The sequence below is a fragment of the Lepisma saccharinum genome, chromosome 4 (genome assembly GCF_977018435.1).
Source record: "Lepisma saccharinum chromosome 4, izLepSacc3.1, whole genome shotgun sequence".
Taxonomy (NCBI): Eukaryota; Metazoa; Arthropoda; class Insecta; order Zygentoma; family Lepismatidae; genus Lepisma; species Lepisma saccharinum.
This window is the reverse complement of record NC_139232.1, coordinates 109435433-109459538: the sequence shown is the minus strand read 5'-3', so window position 1 is coordinate 109459538 and position 24106 is coordinate 109435433. Positions and strand designations below refer to the sequence as shown.

The 24106-nt window shown below is 39.6% G+C and overlaps 2 protein-coding genes across 2 annotated transcripts in view; one reads left to right on the top strand and one right to left on the bottom strand.

Annotated features, from left to right (window-relative positions):
* The window catches only part of LOC145986746 (putative fatty acyl-CoA reductase CG5065), a 171589-nt gene extending 164357 nt beyond the window's left edge, over positions 1-7232 (bottom strand). The window contains exon 1 of the mRNA XM_083121115.1: positions 7144-7232. The gene's annotated coding sequence lies outside the window, so the exon portion shown is untranslated. The remainder of the gene's footprint in view (positions 1-7143) is intronic.
* On the top strand, positions 5144-24069 carry LOC145986747 (tsukushi-like). Its single transcript, XM_083121118.1, has 5 exons — positions 5144-5430; positions 16517-17114; positions 19394-19774; positions 21369-21550; positions 22555-24069. Exons 2-5 carry the CDS (start codon positions 16530-16532, stop codon positions 22820-22822), a joined length of 1416 nt encoding a protein of 471 aa, XP_082977244.1. The 5' UTR covers positions 5144-5430; positions 16517-16529; the 3' UTR covers positions 22823-24069.
* The last annotated feature ends 37 nt before the right edge of the window (positions 24070-24106 follow it).

Genomic DNA, 24106 nt, shown 5'->3' with positions numbered 1-24106 from the left:
GAGGAAAATCAGAAACTGAGGGACTCGATGACGAGATTTGGCGAACGAGCAAGGGCTGAGATGCAGAAGATTTGTGAGGACAATCGCAACAAACTGGCTGAGAGATTCCAATCTGACCTCAACAGAATCGATGCCGAAATATCAGCGTGTGGCCAAAACCAGCAACAGATGGAAGCTTCAATTGCAACGAATCGCCAGGACCTGACGCAATTAAGAGCAGAATTGGATTCCACTCGGAGCGCTACGCAGGATAAGATCAAGGGACTACTGGATTCGATTGAAGATGTTCGCAAGGACGCAGATGTGTTGCGCAATAGCATTTGCCATGAAGCACGCGATTCCGAGAGATCAACTCGCCACCATTTGATTAGCGAGCGACAACAACAACAACGAGTCGCGACCTCCAATGAATCGAACGTCAGCCAGTCGCTCTTCGATCAGACGCCTAACCGACCCACCGTACCGGACGCCGCTGCTGTGATGTCACATTCGGTGAAGGTTCACGCTCTGTTCAAGCCTAACTTCGACGGATCTGAAGGTCCACTGAACCTATCAACGTATTTCCAAGAACTGGAAGACTATTTGATGCTCAGCAACGTTCCTCCAGAGTTGCAAGTTTGCGTTGCCCGGAACACCTTGACGGGAAGAGCAAAGCAGGCGTATGAGATGCGAGCTGATGATATAAGGGACCTATCTACTTTCAAGGCGGCCCTGGAAGAAGAGTACAGAGACGATAACACTATGTCTGCTCTGAAATTGTCGCTGTATACCAACAAATTCGACAACGCCTCAAGAATGACGTTTGCTGAACATGCAGCAAGGCAGGTGAAAATAAATCGAGCGCTGAGAACTCCATTGTCGGAAAGCGAACTTATCAAAGCCATTAGTAAACAGTTCAATCCAGGAATTCAGAGGAAACTGATTGCCCATAGCGCCTCCACGCTTTCCGAACTAATGAACATTTTAAAAGAACTGTCAAATGTGAGTTCCGACAGGCCGAGTGCACCCCGCAGGGAATACACCCAGGAGAGAAGACAGCACGTAGTTCATCAGAATGCAATGGCGTTGAACGGCCCTGGAAATACTAACAGAGAGAGAGAGCAGAATGACCGACGCCGGGACTCGAACCCAGGACGCTGGAACAACCGGCAGCCAAGATTCCAGAGAAGCCAGCGGGACGGAGCCGATTGGCGGCACGAACAAGAAAGCTCCCGGGACTTGAACCTACGTAATACCAATCACCCAGATTTAAACTAGATACGCCTTCAGGTGACGGGGAGAGACCTGCAGGCGAAGTTGCGAACTTTAATGGAACCATGAGTGAATTCCCCATTTATACAGCAGCTCAGATTTCGAATCAAGAACCAGTTTGTAGTACTACAAACTCAGAGGGCGTGAAGAGGAGACCTTCGCATATTTCTGATAGCCCGAGGCCGATGACACGTCAAAGCAATGCTTCAGATGAAGAGACTAGGGTAAAAGTACCGTTCGTCGGAAGTGAAAGTGAGCCCTCCAATGTTTCATTTTCTAGCACAAAGTTTAATTCTAACGCTGATAGATCAGCTGATGGCAACACTGCCCCAGGATTGTGCAGAATTGAAATGAGCGCTCAAGATTTCGAATCAAGAACCAGTTTGTAGTACTACAAACTCAGAGGGCGTGAAGAGGAGACCTTCGCATATTTCTGATAGCCCGAGGCCGATGACACGTCAAAGCAATGCTTCAGATGAAGAGACTAGGGTAAAAGTACCGTTCGTCGGAAGTGAAAGTGAGCCCTCCAATGTTTCATTTTCTAGCACAAAGTTTAATTCTAACGCTGATAGATCAGCTGATGGCAACACTGCCCCAGGATTGTGCAGAATTGAAATGAGCGCTCAAAACCAGTCTCTAGCGTCCATTGACGTCACTGAGAACGGGACCACCCTCAAGAATGAAGGGGTCCGTTACCTCCCGCAAATCGAAGCATGCGTAGGAAAGCAAGTCATCCGTTGTCTCGTAGATACAGGCGCCACCTGTGCGGGAATTAATGCAGATCTTTTCAACCAGCTGAAAAGAAATGACCCCTCTTTGCCTTCGTTCAGAGTAACCAACGTCGTTGTGAGAGGAGCGACGAACGCAAAAGATGTGAAAATTCAAGAACAAGCTTTATTGACTCTTGAAATAAATGGAGCAAAACTATGTTGTCCTGCTCTGGTCGTACCTGGATTACGGCATGATTTGATTTTAGGGTGTGACACGTGGCTTGGTTACAAGGCCAGGTTAGATTTCGACACAAGAACAATGCACCTCAATGTCGAGAACCAAAGCGTTAGCGTACCCTTCATTTCGAATGAGAATGCACTCAGCAACGTATGTCACATGTTGGTCGACACAGTTGATGAAATGAATGAAATTACCGTGAGCCATGATGAGAAAGCACACAATTACTTGAGAAGTGTGAATGCGAATATGGCGGAAAATAGGGTTGTCAAAGCTAACTTGAAACGTGTATACACAGAAGAGGATATCGCGAATCACGTACGAGGCTGTGACCATTTATCGACTAATAAGCAACAAATGTCACGTCGACTGTCATTGAAACATAAACATCTTGTCAGTAAAGAACAAGGCACAGTCAATAGAAATACTAATGAGATTAAGGTGGATTATGAAACTCCAATCAAGAAACGTATGAACTTCATACCGATGACCTGTGAAGAACAGATGACGAAGGTGATAAGAAAGTTATCCAAACATCCAGAGAAATGGAGGATAACAAGGAAAGTCAGGCTAAAAGTCTGATCGCATGACACGAAAAGAAGCATATAAAGAAAGAAGGTTATTCTCATTGTAAAGTTTTATGTTGTTAACTTTGTAATCGTTAACATTATTTACTCTTATATCTGTCAACCTATTTAGTGGATTTGCTATCTTATTTATTTCATTTACTATTATTCTTGTGTAAAATTATTATTTGATTTTAGTGTTTTACTTCATTTCTACTGTATTTCTATGGTAATTATGTATATGTACTTAGTTTTGTGTAGTAATGGTGATTTATGATTTCATTTGTGGGAATTATCATTTTCTTGTATATTTAGTTTTGTATTTACTCTCCAACAGTATTTTGAACTTTATGTATGGGATCTAGCATGTAGTAGTATAATGGAACCATAGATACACATGTTATTATTATTATGCAATGATGTTGTTGTTCACGTTCTACGGAACATATTTAATGTATGCAACGCATTTCAGGATTTAAGTCCGGCGACCAAGGTGGCCACATGTTTATCATTACTTGTGTCAGTGCTTCACTTGAGATCTCTTCAGTCCCAAGTATCGCACTTGGGAGGGGCATAATGTACCCGTATTTCCATACGTGCACACTATTATCAATATCTAAATATATCATCTTCTACATTTATTATTATTATCGAACTTTCAGCACGTCTCGAAATCCCCGTCAGTTTCAGAGAAGCCAAGCAAAGGTCATTTGCCTTGCCCACAAAAGGCGACGGCTATATTTACGCTTTCTCTCCCAGAAGCCCCTTTGTCTCCCCAACGTGAAATATTTCCATTCTTCCCTGCAACCAACCCCCTCCTCCACGCCAGCCAATAGAAAGTGGACATGGACAAAAAAAAACCTAACCCAACGGTGAATTTTGGCGGTTCAGTGTGTTTCTATAAGCTAGGCAGAGGACATCGGTGTTGATAATGCAAGTGAAGAATCGGTGTTGAGAATTGAGGTGACAAGTGTGTCTAGAACTTGTACCGGAGAATCTGTTGTCGAGAAGTTGCGAATCTGTGTTGAGAATTTAAGGTGACAACTGTGAGTCTAGGGATAGTACAGAAAAGTCGGTGTCATGAAGAGTCTGCGTTATGAAGCCAGTGTCCGTCAGTGCACAGAGTATTGCAAATAACACTTGATTTATGATGAACGGGATAGTTTTCGCTACATATAACGTTTGCATATAAAAGTATACATGTTAATGGCCAGTGTACAGAAGACAGATGTGATCTGTGACGTGTGCTTCCGCGGCCTGATATATATGTAGGAATCGTTACCGGAGTGCAGTGTGATTGACATCACGGACAGTTGGGACATCCAGGTGCCCTAACGGCAGACAATGGAGACATCAATACACAGCGCCAGGACATCGGTGTAAGTGTGACCGGAATTGAAATTAAGGTGTGAACTTGCAGTTCTCATATCATGTAGAGATTCTTAACATAATACATATTCACATAGCACAGTCCACCAATCAAATCGCTATAATTTCATACGCAACCCCATCCTTTTAACCAATCTCAATAGTATTTTTCTATTGTTTATGTGCACCGTGCAGGTACAGCCGGGCATCGAACCCTGGACGGCTTGGTCCCCAACCGCCTATTGTTCGGCTTCAACCAAGCGGCACAGGGGGGAAAGAGCTAGCCTGTACGGCCACAAATTGCAAGCGTTACTCCAGACGTTCTTTTCTGAGTGTGGACCAACATTGAATATCGCTATGACGTGTGTCACGGCGCAACACTTTCAATCCATTACACAAAATAGGTACTTCACAGAGACCTCATGAAACTCCACCATACATTTTCGCAGGCTCTGTACAATACTGAGAAATTCATGTGTGTATCTCTTCTTGTTTAACACGTACAATTCTTGGGTCAACACAAACTAAGGAAATGAGTCAACTAGTGTACATTTTTTTTAATCGTTTTACAAAGAAGACAGGTATGCGCATCAAGTTTTATCTTCGTGGATTGTAATGTTAGTATATGATAATCACAGTGATAAGTTAAGAGGAAGGACTATTTGTTTTAGTGTAACGTCATACCTTTTTATAATTAACAAAAATCGATCAATGTTTTCGAATTGGGAGATTGTTGACATGACTCTCTCATCAGGTCAATGGCAGAGGAACGATTTGGGGAGAGGTACAAAGTTCAACCTCCATATACGTAATCATCTTGTAATCAAGGGGTCCCGTGTTCGATACTCTGTTGAGGCACATAGTGGTTCATGTCTCACTAAACTATAGGCCCAGTCCCGATTAGTCTATCTGGGCATAAAGTGGATTTAAAAGCAAACAATCTAACATCAAAAAAGAGTATGGGTGTGTTTGTGTACTGTAATTCGGTTCCTGCTTCACTGCTCTGACAATCGACGAAACCTTCAACGTCTTTGTTCTGAGAGTAACATATTACCTGTATAACAGCTATCTGATTCCTTGCCTGTCACTATCAGAGGCCTATGTAGTCATTCCCATTCCTATCCTCGCAAGGAGATAATGCAGCTTATCAACCATTAAACTGATAAGCTCTCACACCTTGCAACATTGATTTTTCCTAACTCGCATTTGGGTGTTGTTACTTTTAGTGGCAGACATCTTCTAACCATTGAAATATATTTTCCAATCACTTCTGTGCAAATCGCCTGTTGACTGGACTGTAAGTACAATCTTAGACAGCTTTCTAGGTCTAGCAAATGTTACATCTTATCTTTTTCTTACTCTCTTTGTATCACTTTCTCTTTGTTTGCTGTAGCCCTACCCCAGAAACAAAAATGGCGTCAAGGAATATGTGACTGCTTTTCCTGCATCACACGTAATCAGAGATTTAGTCATTTTTGTTTCAAACTGCAACAGTTGCTTTAAGTTACCATGAAATATACTCATTTCTTGTCCAGGACTTCAAACAGGGCGTGTGGTTTACAGACATTTTCCCCCTTTTATCTTAATTTTTACAGAATGGAAAAAACCCTAACAGATTTCATGAATAGTAGTCTTGAAAGAACCTTGGCAATAGTATGGAGGAATATTGTGACTGTTCTGTCATAGCACAAGTTTATTTTTTCTTCTTTTCGTCGTAAAATGTATAATTCCTATGCGTTTTAAACTTTAAATGTGTGCATGTTCAAGTTGATGTACGTACAATGTTCAATAACACTTGTTTTTAATCTATGTTAAGTTGTATAACGTTTATGTATTTGGCAACGTTGACGTTGCCCGAGTAAGATAAAGTAAAGTAACAGTTCGGGAGATAATGATAATGATAAGGATAAAAATGTTATTTGCTGCGTTTTATTTCTCAAAATATCCTGGTAATTGGTAATTTAGTGAACCCGCAAGTTAGGTTAGAAGTTGCAAATTCTCGAAAACATTCAGTTTAATATCGGCACACACATTAATTAATGAATGACGTTCATAGCACAAACATTGGTGGTCAGCGTGTAGGAACGATTTAACAGTTCGAATTATGTGTACTGTAAACTAATTTCACTGTCTACGTTTTGATTTATTGTGTGCTAATGTAGTCATTATTGCATACTATCCAGATATATCTGCGAGTTCTACACCTGGTAATGAGTCTACGGACTGATATCCGAACCAATATGTGCCTCCACCGGGTATCGATAGCGTATGTCGTAGTGTCTTTGCCGTATAATCAAGGGGTCCCGGGTTCGATACCTGGTGGAGGCACATAGTATTTCGGATCCCACTTTAAACTGTAGGTCCAGTCCCGATTAGTATTACCGTGCATGAAGTGGACTTAAAACATTAAATCAATCAGGGAAGCAAGCAAAGAGGAGGTTATCAGTCATGAGTAATTACATCTTGTCAAGATCAGGAAAAGAAATGTTAGTTTCGTATGCGAGTTGTGGTTTCATATACAATGTGTAGAATTGTATGACAAATTCTGGTATTTGTATCAAGGTGATGAAAGATACTTTTGCAAGATGTGAGACCCGTCTTATGATCCATATGCAATTGAACCTTATGTACAAGGGAAAGGTGTGCAAGATAAAGCTCAGAATGATAGTATCAATTTTCTTAGACGTTATTGAACAACGTAACTGATATTCAGTTTCGCAAAATAATGATAACTATGTACTTACTATCTATGCCTGGCAATTCAGATTCATCCAACAGGCGTGCAACAAGTAGGGAAATGTTAGATTTACGGGAAATAAAAGACCGAGATTCATGCAACAGGTCAACAACAGTAATTACAGCAATCAAGAATCATGTTATAAAAATAGAAATTTTAAGAAGAGGACTTTCAATAATTCTAACAATCAATTCGGGAATAATATAAGACCTTGTAATAATTTCCTAAATAATTAAAGATATAGAATATTTTCAAACAACAGTTTTAACTCACGTTGTCCTGGTACTGGCCAACAGCAGAAAAACGATTGTAGAGATCAGTCAAGTACTTCCAGATTTTCTAACAAACCTTCATCATGTAATGTATGTCCAACCTGTACAAGAGAAACTGAAGTTAGTCAGACTAGAAACGAAAATTATCAATCAAGGATCGTGTATTATTCTTTCAACGGAAACTCTCCTAATTTTAACTAAGAAAACTGCATGGAAACAATTTATTCAATCTACATCAGATGTGCAATTAAATGAATGCCGAACAAGAACCTTGACTTTCCATCGTTTGGACCACAATCTTTAAGTTTAAAAACATTCTTACATTTTATAGTTGTTATTATCTTAATGAATAACTGCTATATTTAATTTTTAAACATTGTTTTCCGATTCAAATGTTCAATTTTGCAGAAGACAAGACAATTTGGTGTTTATGCTCGTGCAATATTTTATTTTCTACACAATCTTTGTAACTTGCTCTTGTTTACAATATTATACCGCGTGAGGCACCTAAAAGTACCACCTGAAATAGCGAAGAAACCAGAAACAGTAGCGATGTGAGGTTTGCGGGAGACAATAATATCAAATGGCTCGTAAATCGGAGGTATGGGGTGGGTCGAAAAATATCGACAAATGGGGCATCTGAAGCAAAGTCATATTTTTTTTAATGGAACGATATACAATAGCATGCATAATATAAAAGAGCACACGCAGAGAAACACAACACCGTTGGTCTCATGCATCTACTGCACATAGGAACGAAGATATGACCATGTGAAAATATGTAAACAAACTAACAAGTGGCCCACTTGACCGTCAGTACCACGGCATGTATGACTTCTCAGGTGCCTGACAGAACTGCCTTTACGCAGAGCAAGTTTTGATAGCAGGTCCACGAGATCGCGTTAGTTCAAAGCAAGCAGTCGTAGTGGTAAGAGCGAAGATTATGGTGTTCACAAACATAGAAAAAAGCGGACATGATCCTGATTTATGGGGAATGCCGAAAGAATGCCTCAGAAGCCTACCGTGTGTACGCAGAGAGATATCCGGACAGACGACAGCCATCTCGACGTCTGTTTGGTAAGTTATTTATTAAATTAAGAGACACCGGAAGTGTAACACCACGAGCACGTGTACGGAACAAGCCAACTACAGGTGAGGCAGGTGCAACAAATATTCTCGCCGCTGTTGCTGTGAATCCGCACGTTAGCTCCCGTGAAATTGCCAGGGATGCTGGGATGAGTCAGCGAAGTGTATTGCGCATTCTGCACACACACAAGTTTCACCCATATCATATCTCCCTCCATCAGGAACTTCACGGGAATGATTTTGTGGACCGTGTTCGGTTTTGCACATGGATGTTACGACACGACATACCCGATTTGTCACGTATCCTCTTCACTGACGAGGCAACTTTTACCAATCATGGAAATGTCAACCTAAGGAACATGCACTATTGGTCGGTGACAAATCAACATTGGCTTCGCCAAGTGGAACGCCAGCGCCCATGGAGTGTGAACGTGTGGTGTGGTATAGTGGGTGAACATATCATTGGCCCTTTTTTTATACAAGTGACACTGAATGCTGACCGATACATACAGTTTTTACAACATGAACTGCCTTTACTATTGGAGGACATACCACTTCAGACAAGGAGGGAAATGTGGTACCAACATGACGGGTGCCCAGCTCACAGTGCAAGACGCGCTACAGCATGTGTGGAAAATACATTTCCAAATCGTTGGATTGGACGTGGAGGGCCTGTCAAATGGCCGGCTCGTTCCCAAGATTTGACACTGTTAGACTTTTTCCTGTGGGGAAAGCTGAAGGACATTGTCTACCGGGATGTGCCAACAACTCCAGAGGATATGCAACACCGCATTACTGCTGCCTGTAGGGACATTCCCTACGAGATCCTACATTCTGTGCAACGATCTTTGCGTGGGCGCCTCGTTGCCTGCATCGCAGCTGACGGCCACCACTTTGAACACACACTTTGACAGGTTTTCGCTTCTTACGCAGTGGTTCTTCGGCATACTGTCATGGTCATTTTCATTATGCTGTAACACTATCAAATACATGGTGTTGACGAGGTCAACAGTATTTTTTCTTCCTTTAACACGTTCTGTCTTCATCTTGTTCAATGGCTTCCGACATCTCATACTTGTACATGCCGTGGTACTGACAGTCAAGTGGGCCACTTGTTAGTTTGTTTACATATTTTCACATGGCCATATCTTCGTTCCTATGTGCAGTAGATGCATGAGACCAACGGCGTTGTGTTTCTCTGCGTGTGCGCTTTTATATTATGCATGTTATTGTATATCATTCCATTAAAAAATATATGACTTTGCTCCAGATGCCCCATTTGTCGATATTTTTCGACCCACCCCATACCTCCGATTTACGAGCCCCATTTGATATTATTGTTTCCCGCAAACCTCACATCGCTACTGTTTCTGGTTTCTTCGCTATTTCAGGTGGTACTTTTAGGTGCCTCACGCGGTACATGTTTGAGTTAAATATTCACTTCATGTAATAAAAATATTTGAAGGTTATGTTGATAAAGTGGTGCATAGTATTGTAATAATATTAACTTGTAGAAGTTCAAAGTATTGAAAGCATTGAGTCTGTTATACAATTATCGCCCATAGCTTAACAACATTAATATGCAAGAGTTTGGGAAACGGAAGTTCGACTTTATTTATCGTCGAAAAGGAATAAGTACACAAGACAGGGTTTTACGGAAATTCCTTCAAGGTCACTGCCACCAGAGCGTGGAACGTCCTTCCTAATGACATAAGAAACTCTTCTTCTCTCTGACAATTCAAATCAAAATTAAGAAATCATCTTCTGGAGGCAACTTACCAGTACTGAAAACAGGGAAAGAGTATAAAATGAAACCTTTCTTGTAAATTTGTAGGACAAACTTCGACTGGCTTTGATGTATTTTTGAGTACTTTTCTTGTATGTGTGTTCATGCTTTACGTGTTTCTTTTACTTTTCGTACAGTGAAATGTGTTTTTTCTGTTCTCCTTTTTGTGTTTTTCTCTTCGTGTTTTTTTCTTAAAAAAATTTTCGTTGGTATTTTGATTTGTTTGTTTGAGTTGGTGTTTTAAGTCTACTTCATGCACAGAAAGGCTAATTGGGATTGGACCTACATTTTAATGTGGGATCCGAACCACTATGTGCCTCCACTGGGTATCGAAAAAGCGACTCCTTGATTAGAAGGCCACAAAGCTACTACTGCGCCGCCGGGGAGGCCTTGATATTTTGATGTTTTATATTTCGCAAACTGTTATAAATTCAACTCGATTTTTAAAATGTAAAGTAGTGTAAGTAGTGTTGTTGGAAAGCAAGAAAAATGGAAGAATATATCACATCCGGCTGAGAATGTGCCCTTTGGGGGGGGCGGATACTACATTAATTCGCGAACCTAAGACGCCCCAGACCGCAAGTTATTAAGCCCTCGTTTGTCTGTATTGACGTCTTCAAAATGGCGGTCATGACGAAGATTCTAAACCTGAAACCTGTTAGTTTATTGCAGTTATTTATCATTCATGACATCTTATTTTCACCTAATTTGCAGTATATAACTGTATTATGATAATAACAAATTAAAAAGACCCACTTTATCAAATAGGTAATATTAGATATGGAGGGCAATATGGGCGCGAAAAGTCTAAAAATAACCCTTCCAGCAAAATGATCATGTTTTGGATCAAACCTTATATTTTGGATGTGCCAGAACTCAACAGTAGCATCAAAAATAGTGTCAGACTACGCCCATGAAATAATAATAGTTCAATTTTTTACATTCTGTATATGTACAGGATGTTTCAAAAGTCTTGACACCATAGGACAACTGCGTTATTAGTGCAGATGGCGAAAAATGGAAAGAGGGGAAAGTTGTTGGAAATATGAGGTTTTCAATGTAATGTGCTTGAATTTTCAACGTAGCATGCACCATTGGAGGCTTTTCGCTGGTACGAGCCTCAATGGCCTCCATATCTAATATTACTTATTTGATAAAGTGGGTCTTTTTCATTTGTTATTATCATAATACAGTTATATACTGCAAATTAGGTGAAAATAAGATGTAATGGATGATAAATAACTGCAATAAACTCACAGGTTTCAGGTTTAGAATCTTCGTCATGACCGCCATTTTTAAGACGCCATTACAAACAAACGATGGCTTAAAAACTTGCGGTCTGGGCTTCTTAGGTTCGGCACATTCTCCTTTGGAAGTGAAATATTTTCTGGCGTTCCGACCGCACTAAAGTTAAGTGATGGTTAAGTGTAAGAAAAGGCTTGTGGCCTAACTTCGCAATCCAAAAGAATAAATTAATAAAGCAATACCTAAGGTAGAGACTTTTACTTTGCGATGGATACTTAAAATTTAAGCTCTAGTATACAAGACACACATAGTAGCAGGGACCTGTAACGTAACGCAATTCATTGGTATTTGTCACCGTTCCGCGTTATTTCCGTACCGGGTACCGCGTACCGGCCCAAGTGCTGTGGACCGTTCCAAGGAAAATACCAGAACCTCTTGGTAAGGCGAACAGTAACGCTTCTGCTATACCGTTCCGTTCGTAACCGAGAGTGCCTCGGGGACGACAGCTTTGGGTACACAGAGTGGAACGTTAAAATACCCGTACCAGAAAGCATGGAACTTGTTCCTTATCTGAATGCCAGTTCCGTTAGGGTACGTACCTCTCATTAGAATCATACCGGTACGAATTCATGATGGGTATATCTGAAACTTTAGGATCGGGTACAATTGTAACAAAACCTATCTTCAACAAATCAAATGGGTATTGAATGGATCAGAAAATATATGTCACGTAACTCTTCATTTTAAAACTTTCATTGTTGAATTCTTGAAAAATCGATAAGAACTAATATTAATTGAGGTTGTAGGCAATAAAATATAAATTGTATACATAAAAATAAATATGGAATCGTGAGATTTGTTATTAATAATGTTACTTTTATATAACCAATACACGTAATATTAGGGTGCAAGGTGAACATATTTTTAAAAAATATTTTCAAGCAAGATATTGAAAGTTCGACATGATGATAGTTTATGTAATTAGAATATTACCAACTAATACATGTGTAAAAAGGGAAATTTAATGTACGCCATATTGAGAAATGTTACCATCTAAGTTACAGATCTTAAATTCGGGTTGACCTGGCATTGCCAATCAATATGATTTTGGTAAAACTGGAAATTAGACGCCATATTGAAAAATGTCACTTCTTAAGATAGAGAAGTGAAATTCGGTTTGGTGGTAGATCTTGCTAATTAGTGCATGTTAAATCAACATGATTGTGGAAAACCGGAAGTTGATGGACGCCATAGAGAAAAATGTTATTTCTTAAGAAAGAGACGTGAAATTCGGTTTGACGGTAGCATATGCTAATTCGTGTATGGCAAATCAACATGATTGTGGAAAACCGGAAGTTGATGGACGCCATATTGAAAAATGTTACTTCTTATGATAGAGAAGTGAAATTCGGTTTGGTGGTAGATCTTGCTAATTAGTGCATGTTAAATCAACATGATTGTGGAAAACCGGAAGTTGATGGACGCCATATTGAAAAATGTTACTTCTTAAGAAAGAGACGTGAAATTCGGTTTGACGGTAGCATATGCTAATTCGTGTATGGCAAATCAACATGATTGTGGAAAACCGGAAGTTGATGGACGCCATATTGAAAAATGTTACTTCTTAAGAAAGAGACGTGAAATTCGGTTTGACGGTAGCATATGCTAATTCGTGTATGGCAAATCAACATGATTGTGGAAAACCGAAGGTTGATGGTCGCCATATTGAAAAACGTTGATTCCTAAGGTATAGGAGTGAAATTCGGTTTGATGGTAGCTTATGGAAATTAGAGCATGACAAATAAACATGATTTCGGAGAACGGAAAGTTGATGGACGCCATATTGAAAGATGTTATTCTTAAGATAGAGCAGTGAAATTTGGTTTGATGCTAGCTTATGGGAATTAGAGCATGACAAATGAACATGATTCTGGAGAACCTGAGTTTGATGGAATTCATATTTAAAATTTTAATAAATAAAAACTAAATCGACACTCAAAAGTATATCTTTTTCAAGATGGCGTCTATGAACTTACAGTTTTACAGACAGCATATGCATTGTCCATGTTCGAATTAGCAAGCGCAATAATCTAAACGAATTTTACTTCTTCATCTTAATAAAATGCATTTTTCATTATGCCGTCCATCGACTTTCGGTTTTATAATATCAGATAAATTGACCATGTTCTAATTAACATAAGCAACCACCAAAGGAAAGAGGAATATTAAAGTAATTTTTTTCCGTAAACGTCCTGTTTTCCCTAATTATGTTGATTTCCAATGCAGTAATATCCATAATATCATAAAACCGAATTTCAGTCCTCTATCTGAAGAAATAACATTTTTCAATATGGCGTCCACCAACTTCCGGTTTTCCGGAATCACGTTGATTTGCCATGCTCTAATAATCATAACCTACCTTCAAGCCGAATTTCACTTCCCTGTCTTAGAAAATAACATTTTTCAATATGGCGTCCACCAACTTCCGGTTTTTCGGAATCACGTTGATTTGCCATGCTCTAATTCCCATAAGCTACATTCAAGCCGAATTTCATTTCTCTGTCTTAGAAAATAACATTTTTCAATATGGCGTCCACCAACTTCCGGTTTTCCGGAATCACGTTGAATTGCCATGCTCTAATTCCCATAAGCTACCTTCAAGCCGAATTTCACTTCTCTGTCTTAGAAAATATATAATTTTTCAATATGGCGTCCACCAACTTCCGGTTTTCCGGAATCATTTTGATTTGCCATGCTCTAATTCCCATAAGCTACCACCAAGCCGATTTTTACTTCTCTATTTTAAGAAGTAACATTTTTCAATATGGCGTCCATCAACTTCCGGTTTTCCACAATCATGTTGATTTTTCATGCTCTAATTAGCATAAGCTACCATCAAACCGAATTTCACTTCTATAGCGTAAAAGGTAAAATTTTTCAATATGGCGTCCATCAACTTCCGGTTTTCCACAATCATGTTGATTTGCCATGTTTTAATTAGCATAAGCTACCGTTGAACCGATTTTTACTTCTCTATCTTAAGAAGTAACACTTTTCAATATGGCGTCCATTAACTTCCGGTTTTCCACAATCATGTTGATTTTTCGTGCTCTAATTAGCATAAGCTACCTTCAAACCGAATTTCTCGTCTCTATCTTAAGAAGTAACATTTTTCAATATGGCATCCATCAACTTCCGGTTTTCCATAATCATGTTGATTTGCCGTGCTCTAATTAGCATAATCTACCGGTAAACTCAATTTCACTTCTCTACCTATTTTAAAAGTAATGGTTCCTACTGCGTATGCTTCCTAGTAACAGGTTGCCTGAAGGACGAATATCGACTTTCTGCGCAGGTCGTTGTAATTAGTATATTCTACATGAGCTTGTTAAAACTAATTGTATCTATTGTTAATAGTTTGCTAGAGTGACGTCTTCGAAATTTTTGCATAGCTGATACCATTATTAACAAATTAATGAATTTTGATTGACAGTAAATTTAATTCGGATACCCTCAGTATGTTATGATACGTACTGTAAGTTCCTGTTACAAATGTTACCCGCTTCATCCATTTCTATCCACGTACCGGTATTTTAATAACAAGCGCTGGTCATAGTGCTTCAGTACCGGTTACCAACTTGTGGTTCCATTTCGTACCCGATAGCTACCGTTCAGGTACAGTATGTACGGGTACGATCGTACCCGTTCCATCCGAGACCCGTTCCACTCAGTACCTGAAGCGAATGGGTCGTTGAGTAACGGTACGCCGAATTTACCCAGGTTATAGGCAGGTCCAATCTGTCCGGTACTGTGTGGAACGCCAATGCCATTGTAACGCATATCGATAGTTCCGTTCGTAACTTGACAGCGTTACAAGTTGGGTTAAGTTACAGGTCCCTGCATAGTAGTTCTTTTTCACTAAATTAATATCCTTTCCTGAAGCTGCAGTGATCTTGTCGGTATGTGGTCTTACTGTCACGCAGGAGACCCGGATTCAATTCCTGGGGTGGGTGATCTAAAGTTGGAATTTTTCCGGCCTTGTCCCCGCATATTGCATTTCTGGAACTCACCCAGCCTCAATTAAATGGGTACCCGGGGGCAACAATGGGTGTAAAGGCGGCTGGAGCGTGGTGCTGTTCGAACACCTCCAAAACGTCCGAGATGGATCCTAGCCCCACATCCCCCTCTATATGTCTCATGGCATGGTACCAAGTGCAACTTTACCTTTTACTTCCAAAATTGTTTCATTTTGTCACTCTATTCTTCACCCTTAACACTCATTTTTATTCAGGACACACAGAAATATTCATCAATTAATCAAGTACTTAAAAATAAAATTAGATTTATGTAAAAATAGATAAACGTGATGTAAAAATTTTAGAAAATCGTGAACATTATTTTCATTATATTTTAAATGTTGTTTGTAGCGAGGCATCCTTTCTTCTTCCCAGTAGTTGTAATATTAATAATAATCATAAATGCAATGATTCAGCGCACAACAACGCCAGGGGTCCCGGGCTCAAATCCCGGCCTTGTCGTGGGTGTCCTTTACTCATATGTGGAAGACATTGAAAAGCTCAATCTTTTGTAATCATTATTTTATTTTAAAAAAAAACCTTAATTTTAAACTGAAAATATGTAATTTTGACATTGGTTGTCAACATTCCTAGAAATACATAATTTTACTCTGAATGATGGTGACATTTTGACTTAAAGTCCTGCTTTTTGGACCAGTGTATCTTGGCCTTTTTGCATATAATAATCTGGTGGTCATGTATATCTTTACCAGTATTTGGTTGGAAGTATGACATTACTTGTAATGCAGTTACGAGTAACGGTAACAATCGCTCAGTAACTCTTTTCAGGGTACGAGTAAGGGTATTAGCAGTTACATTTTTAAACTTACTTTCCCTTGTATTTCAAAGGAACGGAACAATATTATTGCTTGATAAATATTATGGGGCTATAAATAAAATGTTATTTTTCATGTATATATACTTTTGTTATGAACAAATGTTTTACGTGCCGTATTCTTTTTTAAAATGCAAGAGTTCACTTTGAATTTTGTTACCTATATATTTTCGTTTATCATAAGTTAATGAAAGTTAATTTCATTCTTAGATAGTCATTAGTGAAGCAGAGCAGTCTGATTGCACGCAGGAAACAAGTTGTGCGAGATATGTCTTATTTAGAATAAAGTTACTGGAGTTATTTAAAAAAACTAAGTTCCTTGAGACTCATCTTTGCTCTGTTTTAGCATCAGCAGCGCCATGAAACTTCTGACCGAAACCTCAATCGTCTTGCTAGCAGCTTTCTCTGTGGCGAGCAGTCTTAACGTTTGTAGCGAATGCCTTTGCTCCTCAGAAAACTTGGTCTATACGATCGACTGCACCCAGAGACAAATTTCGGGAGATCTCGGCGAACCAGATTGGCCGGCAACTGTTCCAATGAACACAAACGCAGTGAGAGCTATATTCGACCATAATGAAATTGTCAGCCTGAGTCCTTTTCTGAATATAGCAGTGTCCATGATGTCATTCAGGCACAACAAGATCATCAAATTTGCAGACAGGACTTTCAGGAACATGTCTCAATTGGAGTACCTCGATCTAAGCTTCAACCAGATCAACAGCAACTCTCTCAGGAGCAATGTCTTCGAGGGTTGGTACGCCCCAGATTTAAACGAGCCTTTGCCCCTGAGGGTTCTCATGCTAGGCAACAACGCTATCCACTCGCTGCCTAATGATGTATTCTCGCACTTGGGACACTTGGAGGAGCTGTATCTGGACCACAACCCGATGGATGTACTGGACTTACCGACTCAAAGTGCCATTACTAACCTGTACACGCTCAAGGTGAGTTCAGTAACTCTATAATTCAACAGAGAAACAAGATTTCCTTACCAAAATTCTGTGTATTATGTATATTTAGGCTGCTTCTATTCCAGAGAGTCATATCTTATTGATTGAAACAAGTCGATTAATCATTTTACCACGAGGATCGCCTATTTACGAGGACATAATTGGTCCACTAAACGCATGGCAATGGAAATAGGCGGCTGGGCAGAATTGCCCTGGTGCAACATATGGGGAAAAGCAAAGCGAGAGCGGGACAAAAGTCACTGCCTTTGTTTCAACATCAACCGAGCTGCGTTGCCTAGTTCGAGCGTCAGACCGACCTCTCCCTGACCTTTCCAGCAAACACTGTGAGTTTGTATCACGTGGATTACAAAGACCAACTCTACAACGAGATCTTTCAGTCTCTTAAAACTCTGAACACACCGGGTTGTGCTCCGACGTGGCAACAGCGCGAACTTCTGCCACCCGCCTAATTTCATGGCCGTGTGTGTAGGTATTATTACTTGTGTGTTCTCTCTCGGCTCTAACCTTTGACGTAATAGCATGCACGTGACTCAATCACCCAATCAGCTTTAGTCAGATGCTTCAGAGGCGCTTTCTGGTTGGTTCATCTATTTGCGCGCTTCTCTGAGAAACTACTCTTTGGCGCGAAAAGGTTATGTAAATAAAGTATGGCGATGCAAGTGTTAAAATTATCAAATGCTAGTTACTCGACTCAAACCTATTTGAAAATATAAAGCAAGTACAGGGATTTCGCTACATGTACGTTATTGTATTGTATGTTGTTAACAACAACAACAACCAACAATTTTAACTTATTGTATGGCGATGGTATTGCCAATTTTACAAAATGCAAATCTGCGAATAAATACGTACATTCAACCGATCTTTCAAAATCTGCAATGATATTTAGGTAATAGATTACTAGCTTTAGCTCCTTATTTGGTGCCACTTGACGTGAACCGATTGCGCCATACTGCGCGATGTCACATAGTGGTGAAATTATTTGTAATGGACCACAGTAACGTCATACTTGTCTTTAAAGTTAATATAATATACACAGGAAGAATTTCACTTTCTGTGACTGCATATTACTTGGATTTTCTTGCGTAGTCATATTCTTGTTTTTTTTTCTTTCTATTGACTCTTACGTCACTTCTCAGTTCTATAAGTTGAACTTCAGTTTCATTGAAGGAGGGCGATATTAGGGTAATAATATAATCTATGTATTATGTTTTTGACTGGGTTTCTGTTGAATTTGTCTATAATCTTGTTTAATTCTGGGCTGTCCACAGGGGAGGGGGGATAATGGTGTGGACAGCGTCATCAAAATTTGGGGGAGATTTTTCTTAAAATAATATAAAATTCAACATGCATATATATTTTTTAATATATGTGTAAACAAGTTTACACCTGGCCATCATGCTGAAATATGTGCATTGAGATGGGGGAGGGGAAAAATAGGATATATTTCCTTAGTAAATCATTTACTTTAGCTGGTTTGAAGTCACTTTTGTTACCAAGTGTATACCATCCGTTAGATGAAGAAAAGGAATAATTTAAGAGGGAGGGGGATGATCAAGTAAAGTGTTCAGTAAAGCTAAATCTGTATGATAGTAGTAGACACGCTGTAATTAAATACTTTATGGGAATTATGACATGATCTGGGGGGACGCGCCATTTGTCTTAAGGGGGGATCACCCCTGGCTTAGTCATATGTTTATGTCATTGGATATTGCTGAGGAACCATAATTACATAAAAAATATGATATAGAGTAAAGGTGGTGAAGGCAATTGTAGGAATTGTGGTATCTTGTATTGTAGGACCTACTTACACTATCTACTAAATAAATAACTCTCTAGACTTCTTAAACCCGAAGGTTTATGGCTCTAGTAACATACGCTTTCCATCTGTCCCTATCCTGGGAAAGATGAGTCCAATTTTTCCCATTCTTACCGATTTCCTTCAGGCTCATCTCAACGTTATCCCTCCATCTTCGTCTTGGCCTTCCTACAAGTCTCTCTCCCAACAGGAATCCTGTCAACTCTCTTTTCCTTTCCCATTCGTGCCACATGGCCTGCCCATCTATGTCTTCTTGATTGAATTATTCTAATAATATCTGGACAGGAATACAAATTGTGTAGTTCTAAATTACGTATGTAACAACGTTATCCACTCGCCTGCCTCCTCGTCCCTTTTAAGGCCAAATATTTTCCTAAGGATCTTATTTTCAAATAAACTGCTGTTGCTGTCATGTTGTCCTATATTCTTTCAGGTCCTCGATTTATCAGGAACAGGCTTGAAGTCGATGCCACCAACCTTATTCTATACGCTGACGAATCTTGAGACGGTTTACCTGAAGGAAAACCAGCTCCAAGAGTTGAAGGTTGACTTCCATAGGGAGAGCTCACTCGTCGAACTCGATCTCGACGGCAACCCGATCCAAGTGCTGGACAAGAACTCCTTCTCGATCATCACCAACCTGAAGACGCTGCACATAAGCCACATGCCTGAGCTCACGAGGATCGAATCCGAGACCTTCTACGGGTTCAGCTCCCTGGAGACACTCGAATGCAACTACAACTCGAAGCTGGAATTCATTGACAAGGATGTCTTCGCTAATATAACTGACGAAAATAAGTTCCCGCTGAAGGAGGTATTCAAGTTTCTTCAACTTGTAGGCATGAGCGTTGAAAAGGGGTTGGATTTCCTGGAAAGTACTGGAAGAAAAAGCAGAATAGTTGATTTGTATATTCGATAACAAAAAAGCTCAGCTAGTTAGTATTCATTGGTGGCAGAGTGTTTAGCACAGGGTGCTACGATGCCAGAAGTTCCGTGTTTGATTTGATTTGTTTCCATTTATTTTATTTTACTTCTCTGCCAATTTTGGGTAATCGTGAAATTGAGAATATGGTGATATGTTGAAATTGAAGAAGGGGTCACTCACAACGGGAAAAAACATGCCCAGGTCGGGAATCGAACCCGTAACTCCTGGGTATGGGTCATCTTTGTGAGTGTACCTTAATCGAGTCGGTGTCGCTTGCGCCGAGTAATTTGCGCCGAGGCTTCTTATCGGTTCATTTCCGCCGCGACATATTTCAAGACCTTCCTTGGTGGGTTTTCTCACAATCCGGAGTGTCATTACCGCCGCGCGCATGTGTGTTTATGACGTTGCCCAGCTATGGCTGTGTTTATCTTCGATTGAAAAGGAAGGGGAATGGTAAATTAATGTAAGATGAAAGTATATATGGGGGATGTACATTTGGAAATTAGTATTTATGTAAAACTGAGACTTGAGAGAGACAAGATGGCTGTGAATATGGAAATGATAGAAACAACGCGTGCAATGCCTTCGAGCATTTGCATACCTATAAGAATTCAAGTGCAAGTGTATCGAAGTATTGTGTTTATATATACGTAGCTATTGCGTATATAATGTTTGCAAAAAAATTACACTGTATTTATAATGTTTTTGACGATTTTATGTAGTGTATAATAATTAAGTCCACTTTATGCACTATGCACCATGTGCCCATAAACACACGTGCCCGCGGCGGTGATGACACTCTGGATTGTGGGAAAACCAGCCGAGGAAGGTCTTAACATATGTCACGGTGGAAATGAACCGATAAGAAGCCTCGGCGCAAACGACACGACACCCCTTAATCAATTTCATGATATCATTACTCATACTCATTTGCGATTAGTCAAAAGTTGAAGAAAAGCTTGTTGAAATACAACTATCAATGAAAAGTATTCGAATAGAATTACCGAAGTCTGAGTTTGAGTTTGAATTAATGTTTTAAGAAGAAAAATTAAGTCCACTTTATGCACAAATAGGCTATTCTGAACTGGATCTGCAGTTTAAAGTGGGACTCGTGCCACTGTAGAATGTCCTTCCAGCATAACGATGTAAAAAAACTAGTGAACTGGAAGAATTGAATGTTAACCAAGACAGATCCTTACAATGTCATATTCTACTACTTAATCCGATGAATATCTGCTTCCATGATTTTCAAAATTTCAGAAATGACATTTTTATGAGAAGAAATCATTTAAATAAAGTAGAAGTTTGTTTTAATTAATCATTCACAACAACAATAAATGTTATTTATTATTATGTATACTATTGAATTTTATATCAATGGTATTTTCCACTACGTCAGCACTACATGAATGTCATAAGTTATAAGGATGAGCAAACTGAATTTTGTACATCACATTTGACTCTTTCCTTTCAACTGTTCCAGCTGTTTCTGAACAACAACAAACTCCAATATCTCGACCCCAGAGTCATCCCCGATTGGAGTCGACTGAGCGATTTAGACCTGCGAGGGAACCCGTGGGTCTGCGACTGCGAAAACCAGTGGATAGTGACTGACCTGATACCTATCATGCAGGATAAATCTGTGGATAAAATCGATGGAATGGTGTAAGTTAAAGTTCTCATTTTTTGTGAAAAATAACGAGTGTTGCAAACCTCTTCGCGTGCGTACTGGCCCGGTAAGGGGAATTTGCTCCCTAAACCCCACGTCGTCATAATTATCGGGCTCCTATTGTATTTGATAATGTAAGACTGTGAGCAATAAATCGGTTTACAACAGTGGCGGCGATGAGTGGAGCCGTGGGGGGCAGTTGGCCCCTACTTTTTACACTTTTTGCCCCCGCACTGTGGCCTCATAATGCAAAGCCTAGTCTACCAACAGAAAGTTCGAGTTCGAGCTAGAGTTAATGTTTTAAGTTCACTTTATGCACAGTAAGGCTAACCGAGACTGGACGTACAGTTTAAAGTGGAATCCGAAGCACAATGTGCTTACACCGGTTATCGAACCCTGGACCCCTTGATTACAAGGCGAACCAAAAGAAAGTAAACAGTCTTTGCTTCCCCCCAGTTTGGGCAGCCAATCGCCGCTAGTGGTTTCCATTTTGTGTATATGGACTTTTGGATCATACCGTACCTTATCGTTCTACTTTCAAGACATGTGCTTGACTTTCAATGTTGCAATTGGCTTACCTTCTAATCATATCTGAAACCAACTCGGTGTTGATATAATCGAATTTAGTTACTGATAGGGTTCGAGGTAAAAGGGGGTGGTATTCCCCCCCCAGCCAGCAAAATTTTCGCAATCCACCCCTACAGCTTTCCCATTGGCACCATGTTAAACCATAGAAGCATCCTCCCAGCTAACCCAAAACGCTCAATCAAACATCCCTCCAGCTAACATGTTCCACTTTAAGTGTTGGTTACAGAAGCGAACTTAACGAACGTGCAAGAATAAGGTATTTTCGGTTGAGGATGAATAAATTGCAAGCAGTTATATTTCGCAATTAGCCAAAAGTGGCAGAGAAGCGAAGTATAGCAAATTAAGCAAACAATCACATATGAACCAAATGAGTAACATTTGCAATTCTTCTTTATGTTTACTCCTTTTCCAGATGCCATGAACCGAATGCACTGAAAGGAAAGACCATGTCCTACATCTACCTCCACACTCCACACCTCAGGTGCTTGGATGATTATGGAAACGAACCAGAGAACGATGGACCAATCCTCATTGGGGTGTTAGTGGGGGTTCTTCTTGCCATTCCCGTCACTCTTCTTGGAGCCTTCTTATGGAAGAAACGCTATTCTGTCTTCTTCCGTGGTGAAAGAGGAGCAGCAGACTACTCCAGGGCATTCTACAAGAGAGCTGATCAAGCATAGTGTACATAACTGAGATGTGTGCACTGCAGATTGTTTTAGTGACTGTGATCATCAGAGATACTTTGTACCTTATCTAAGAATCGTGAAAAGCCACGATTGAGGTACAATAATTAATTAAATATGTATGTATGTGAAATTAATGGAAGCATGAACTTAACCGAAAGCTTGCCATTTCTGAAAGCAATGTGTGAAAACTTCATTTTATGCCCTATTGGGGCTCATTCCTGCCTAACCTATTCACATTTGTGTAATTTCCATGTGAAATATCACTTCCCGCTATTATATGCTTCCGTAAGTAGGTTAGGTTGAGCTATCTGTTTTTGTTACGTGGTTCATTGAAGGGTGGGGCTTCAGATGCTCTTCTGCGTCTTAAAGTCCCACACCATGTATAAAACCATTCGAGAAAAATCTATTCGTCAGCAAACTCTCAACACTGGGGGCTTCTTGATGAATTACTGTGCTCAAAAGGCTAATGGCACGACAATTTAAAAACCTCTAAAACAGGGATGCTTTCTCTTCAAGCCAGGACTCAGTTTTCAGGCAGTCACTATTGACTTACCATAAATAACTTTTTCTTTAATCCCTTCCACACACATCTGCCTAGAGCAAATCATAATTTTAATCTTCATGTTAAATAACTATCATTAACCAAGGTGGTCACATACAAGTGAGCCCCGCCACACACATTGATGTTAGTGAATGTTTCTTTTAGGTTGGTGGAGGGTCTCACAAATGTGCACATATCATCAGTTCCGGAGGGTCTTTTATCCAATTAAGACTTTCCAAGTAATTCAACGTAGATGATTATCCACTATATATGATAGTAACTGCAGCAAACTGTTAAAATTATAACACTATTATTCTTCACAAAATCAAAAGCCTTCATGTGACGTAATCTCATCATGTTCTCTTTATATACCGGTCACAGATCCATGGAAAATTAATCTTTACTGCCATCAGACCTCCAACTATTTAAAATGAAGGAATTATTTGCTTATAATATGCTGAAAATCGTGGACAAAAAAACGGCTTAAAGGAGCCCGTTAGGTTCAAAATAAAAGAATAAATGAATTATTATATCCTGTTGAATGGTATGCAACGCGCAATATATCATTATTTTTTAAATGTTTATAGCACTATCTACGTTCTCTAATGCATTTTTGTGTGTGCAAATGTGATGTTTACTATTAAAATTAGTCAGAAGGAAGTATGTAGTATTTTGTGCATTAAAGTTGTTACGTACAATAAAACAAGTCTAAAATATTGGATATTTTCATAGTTTCC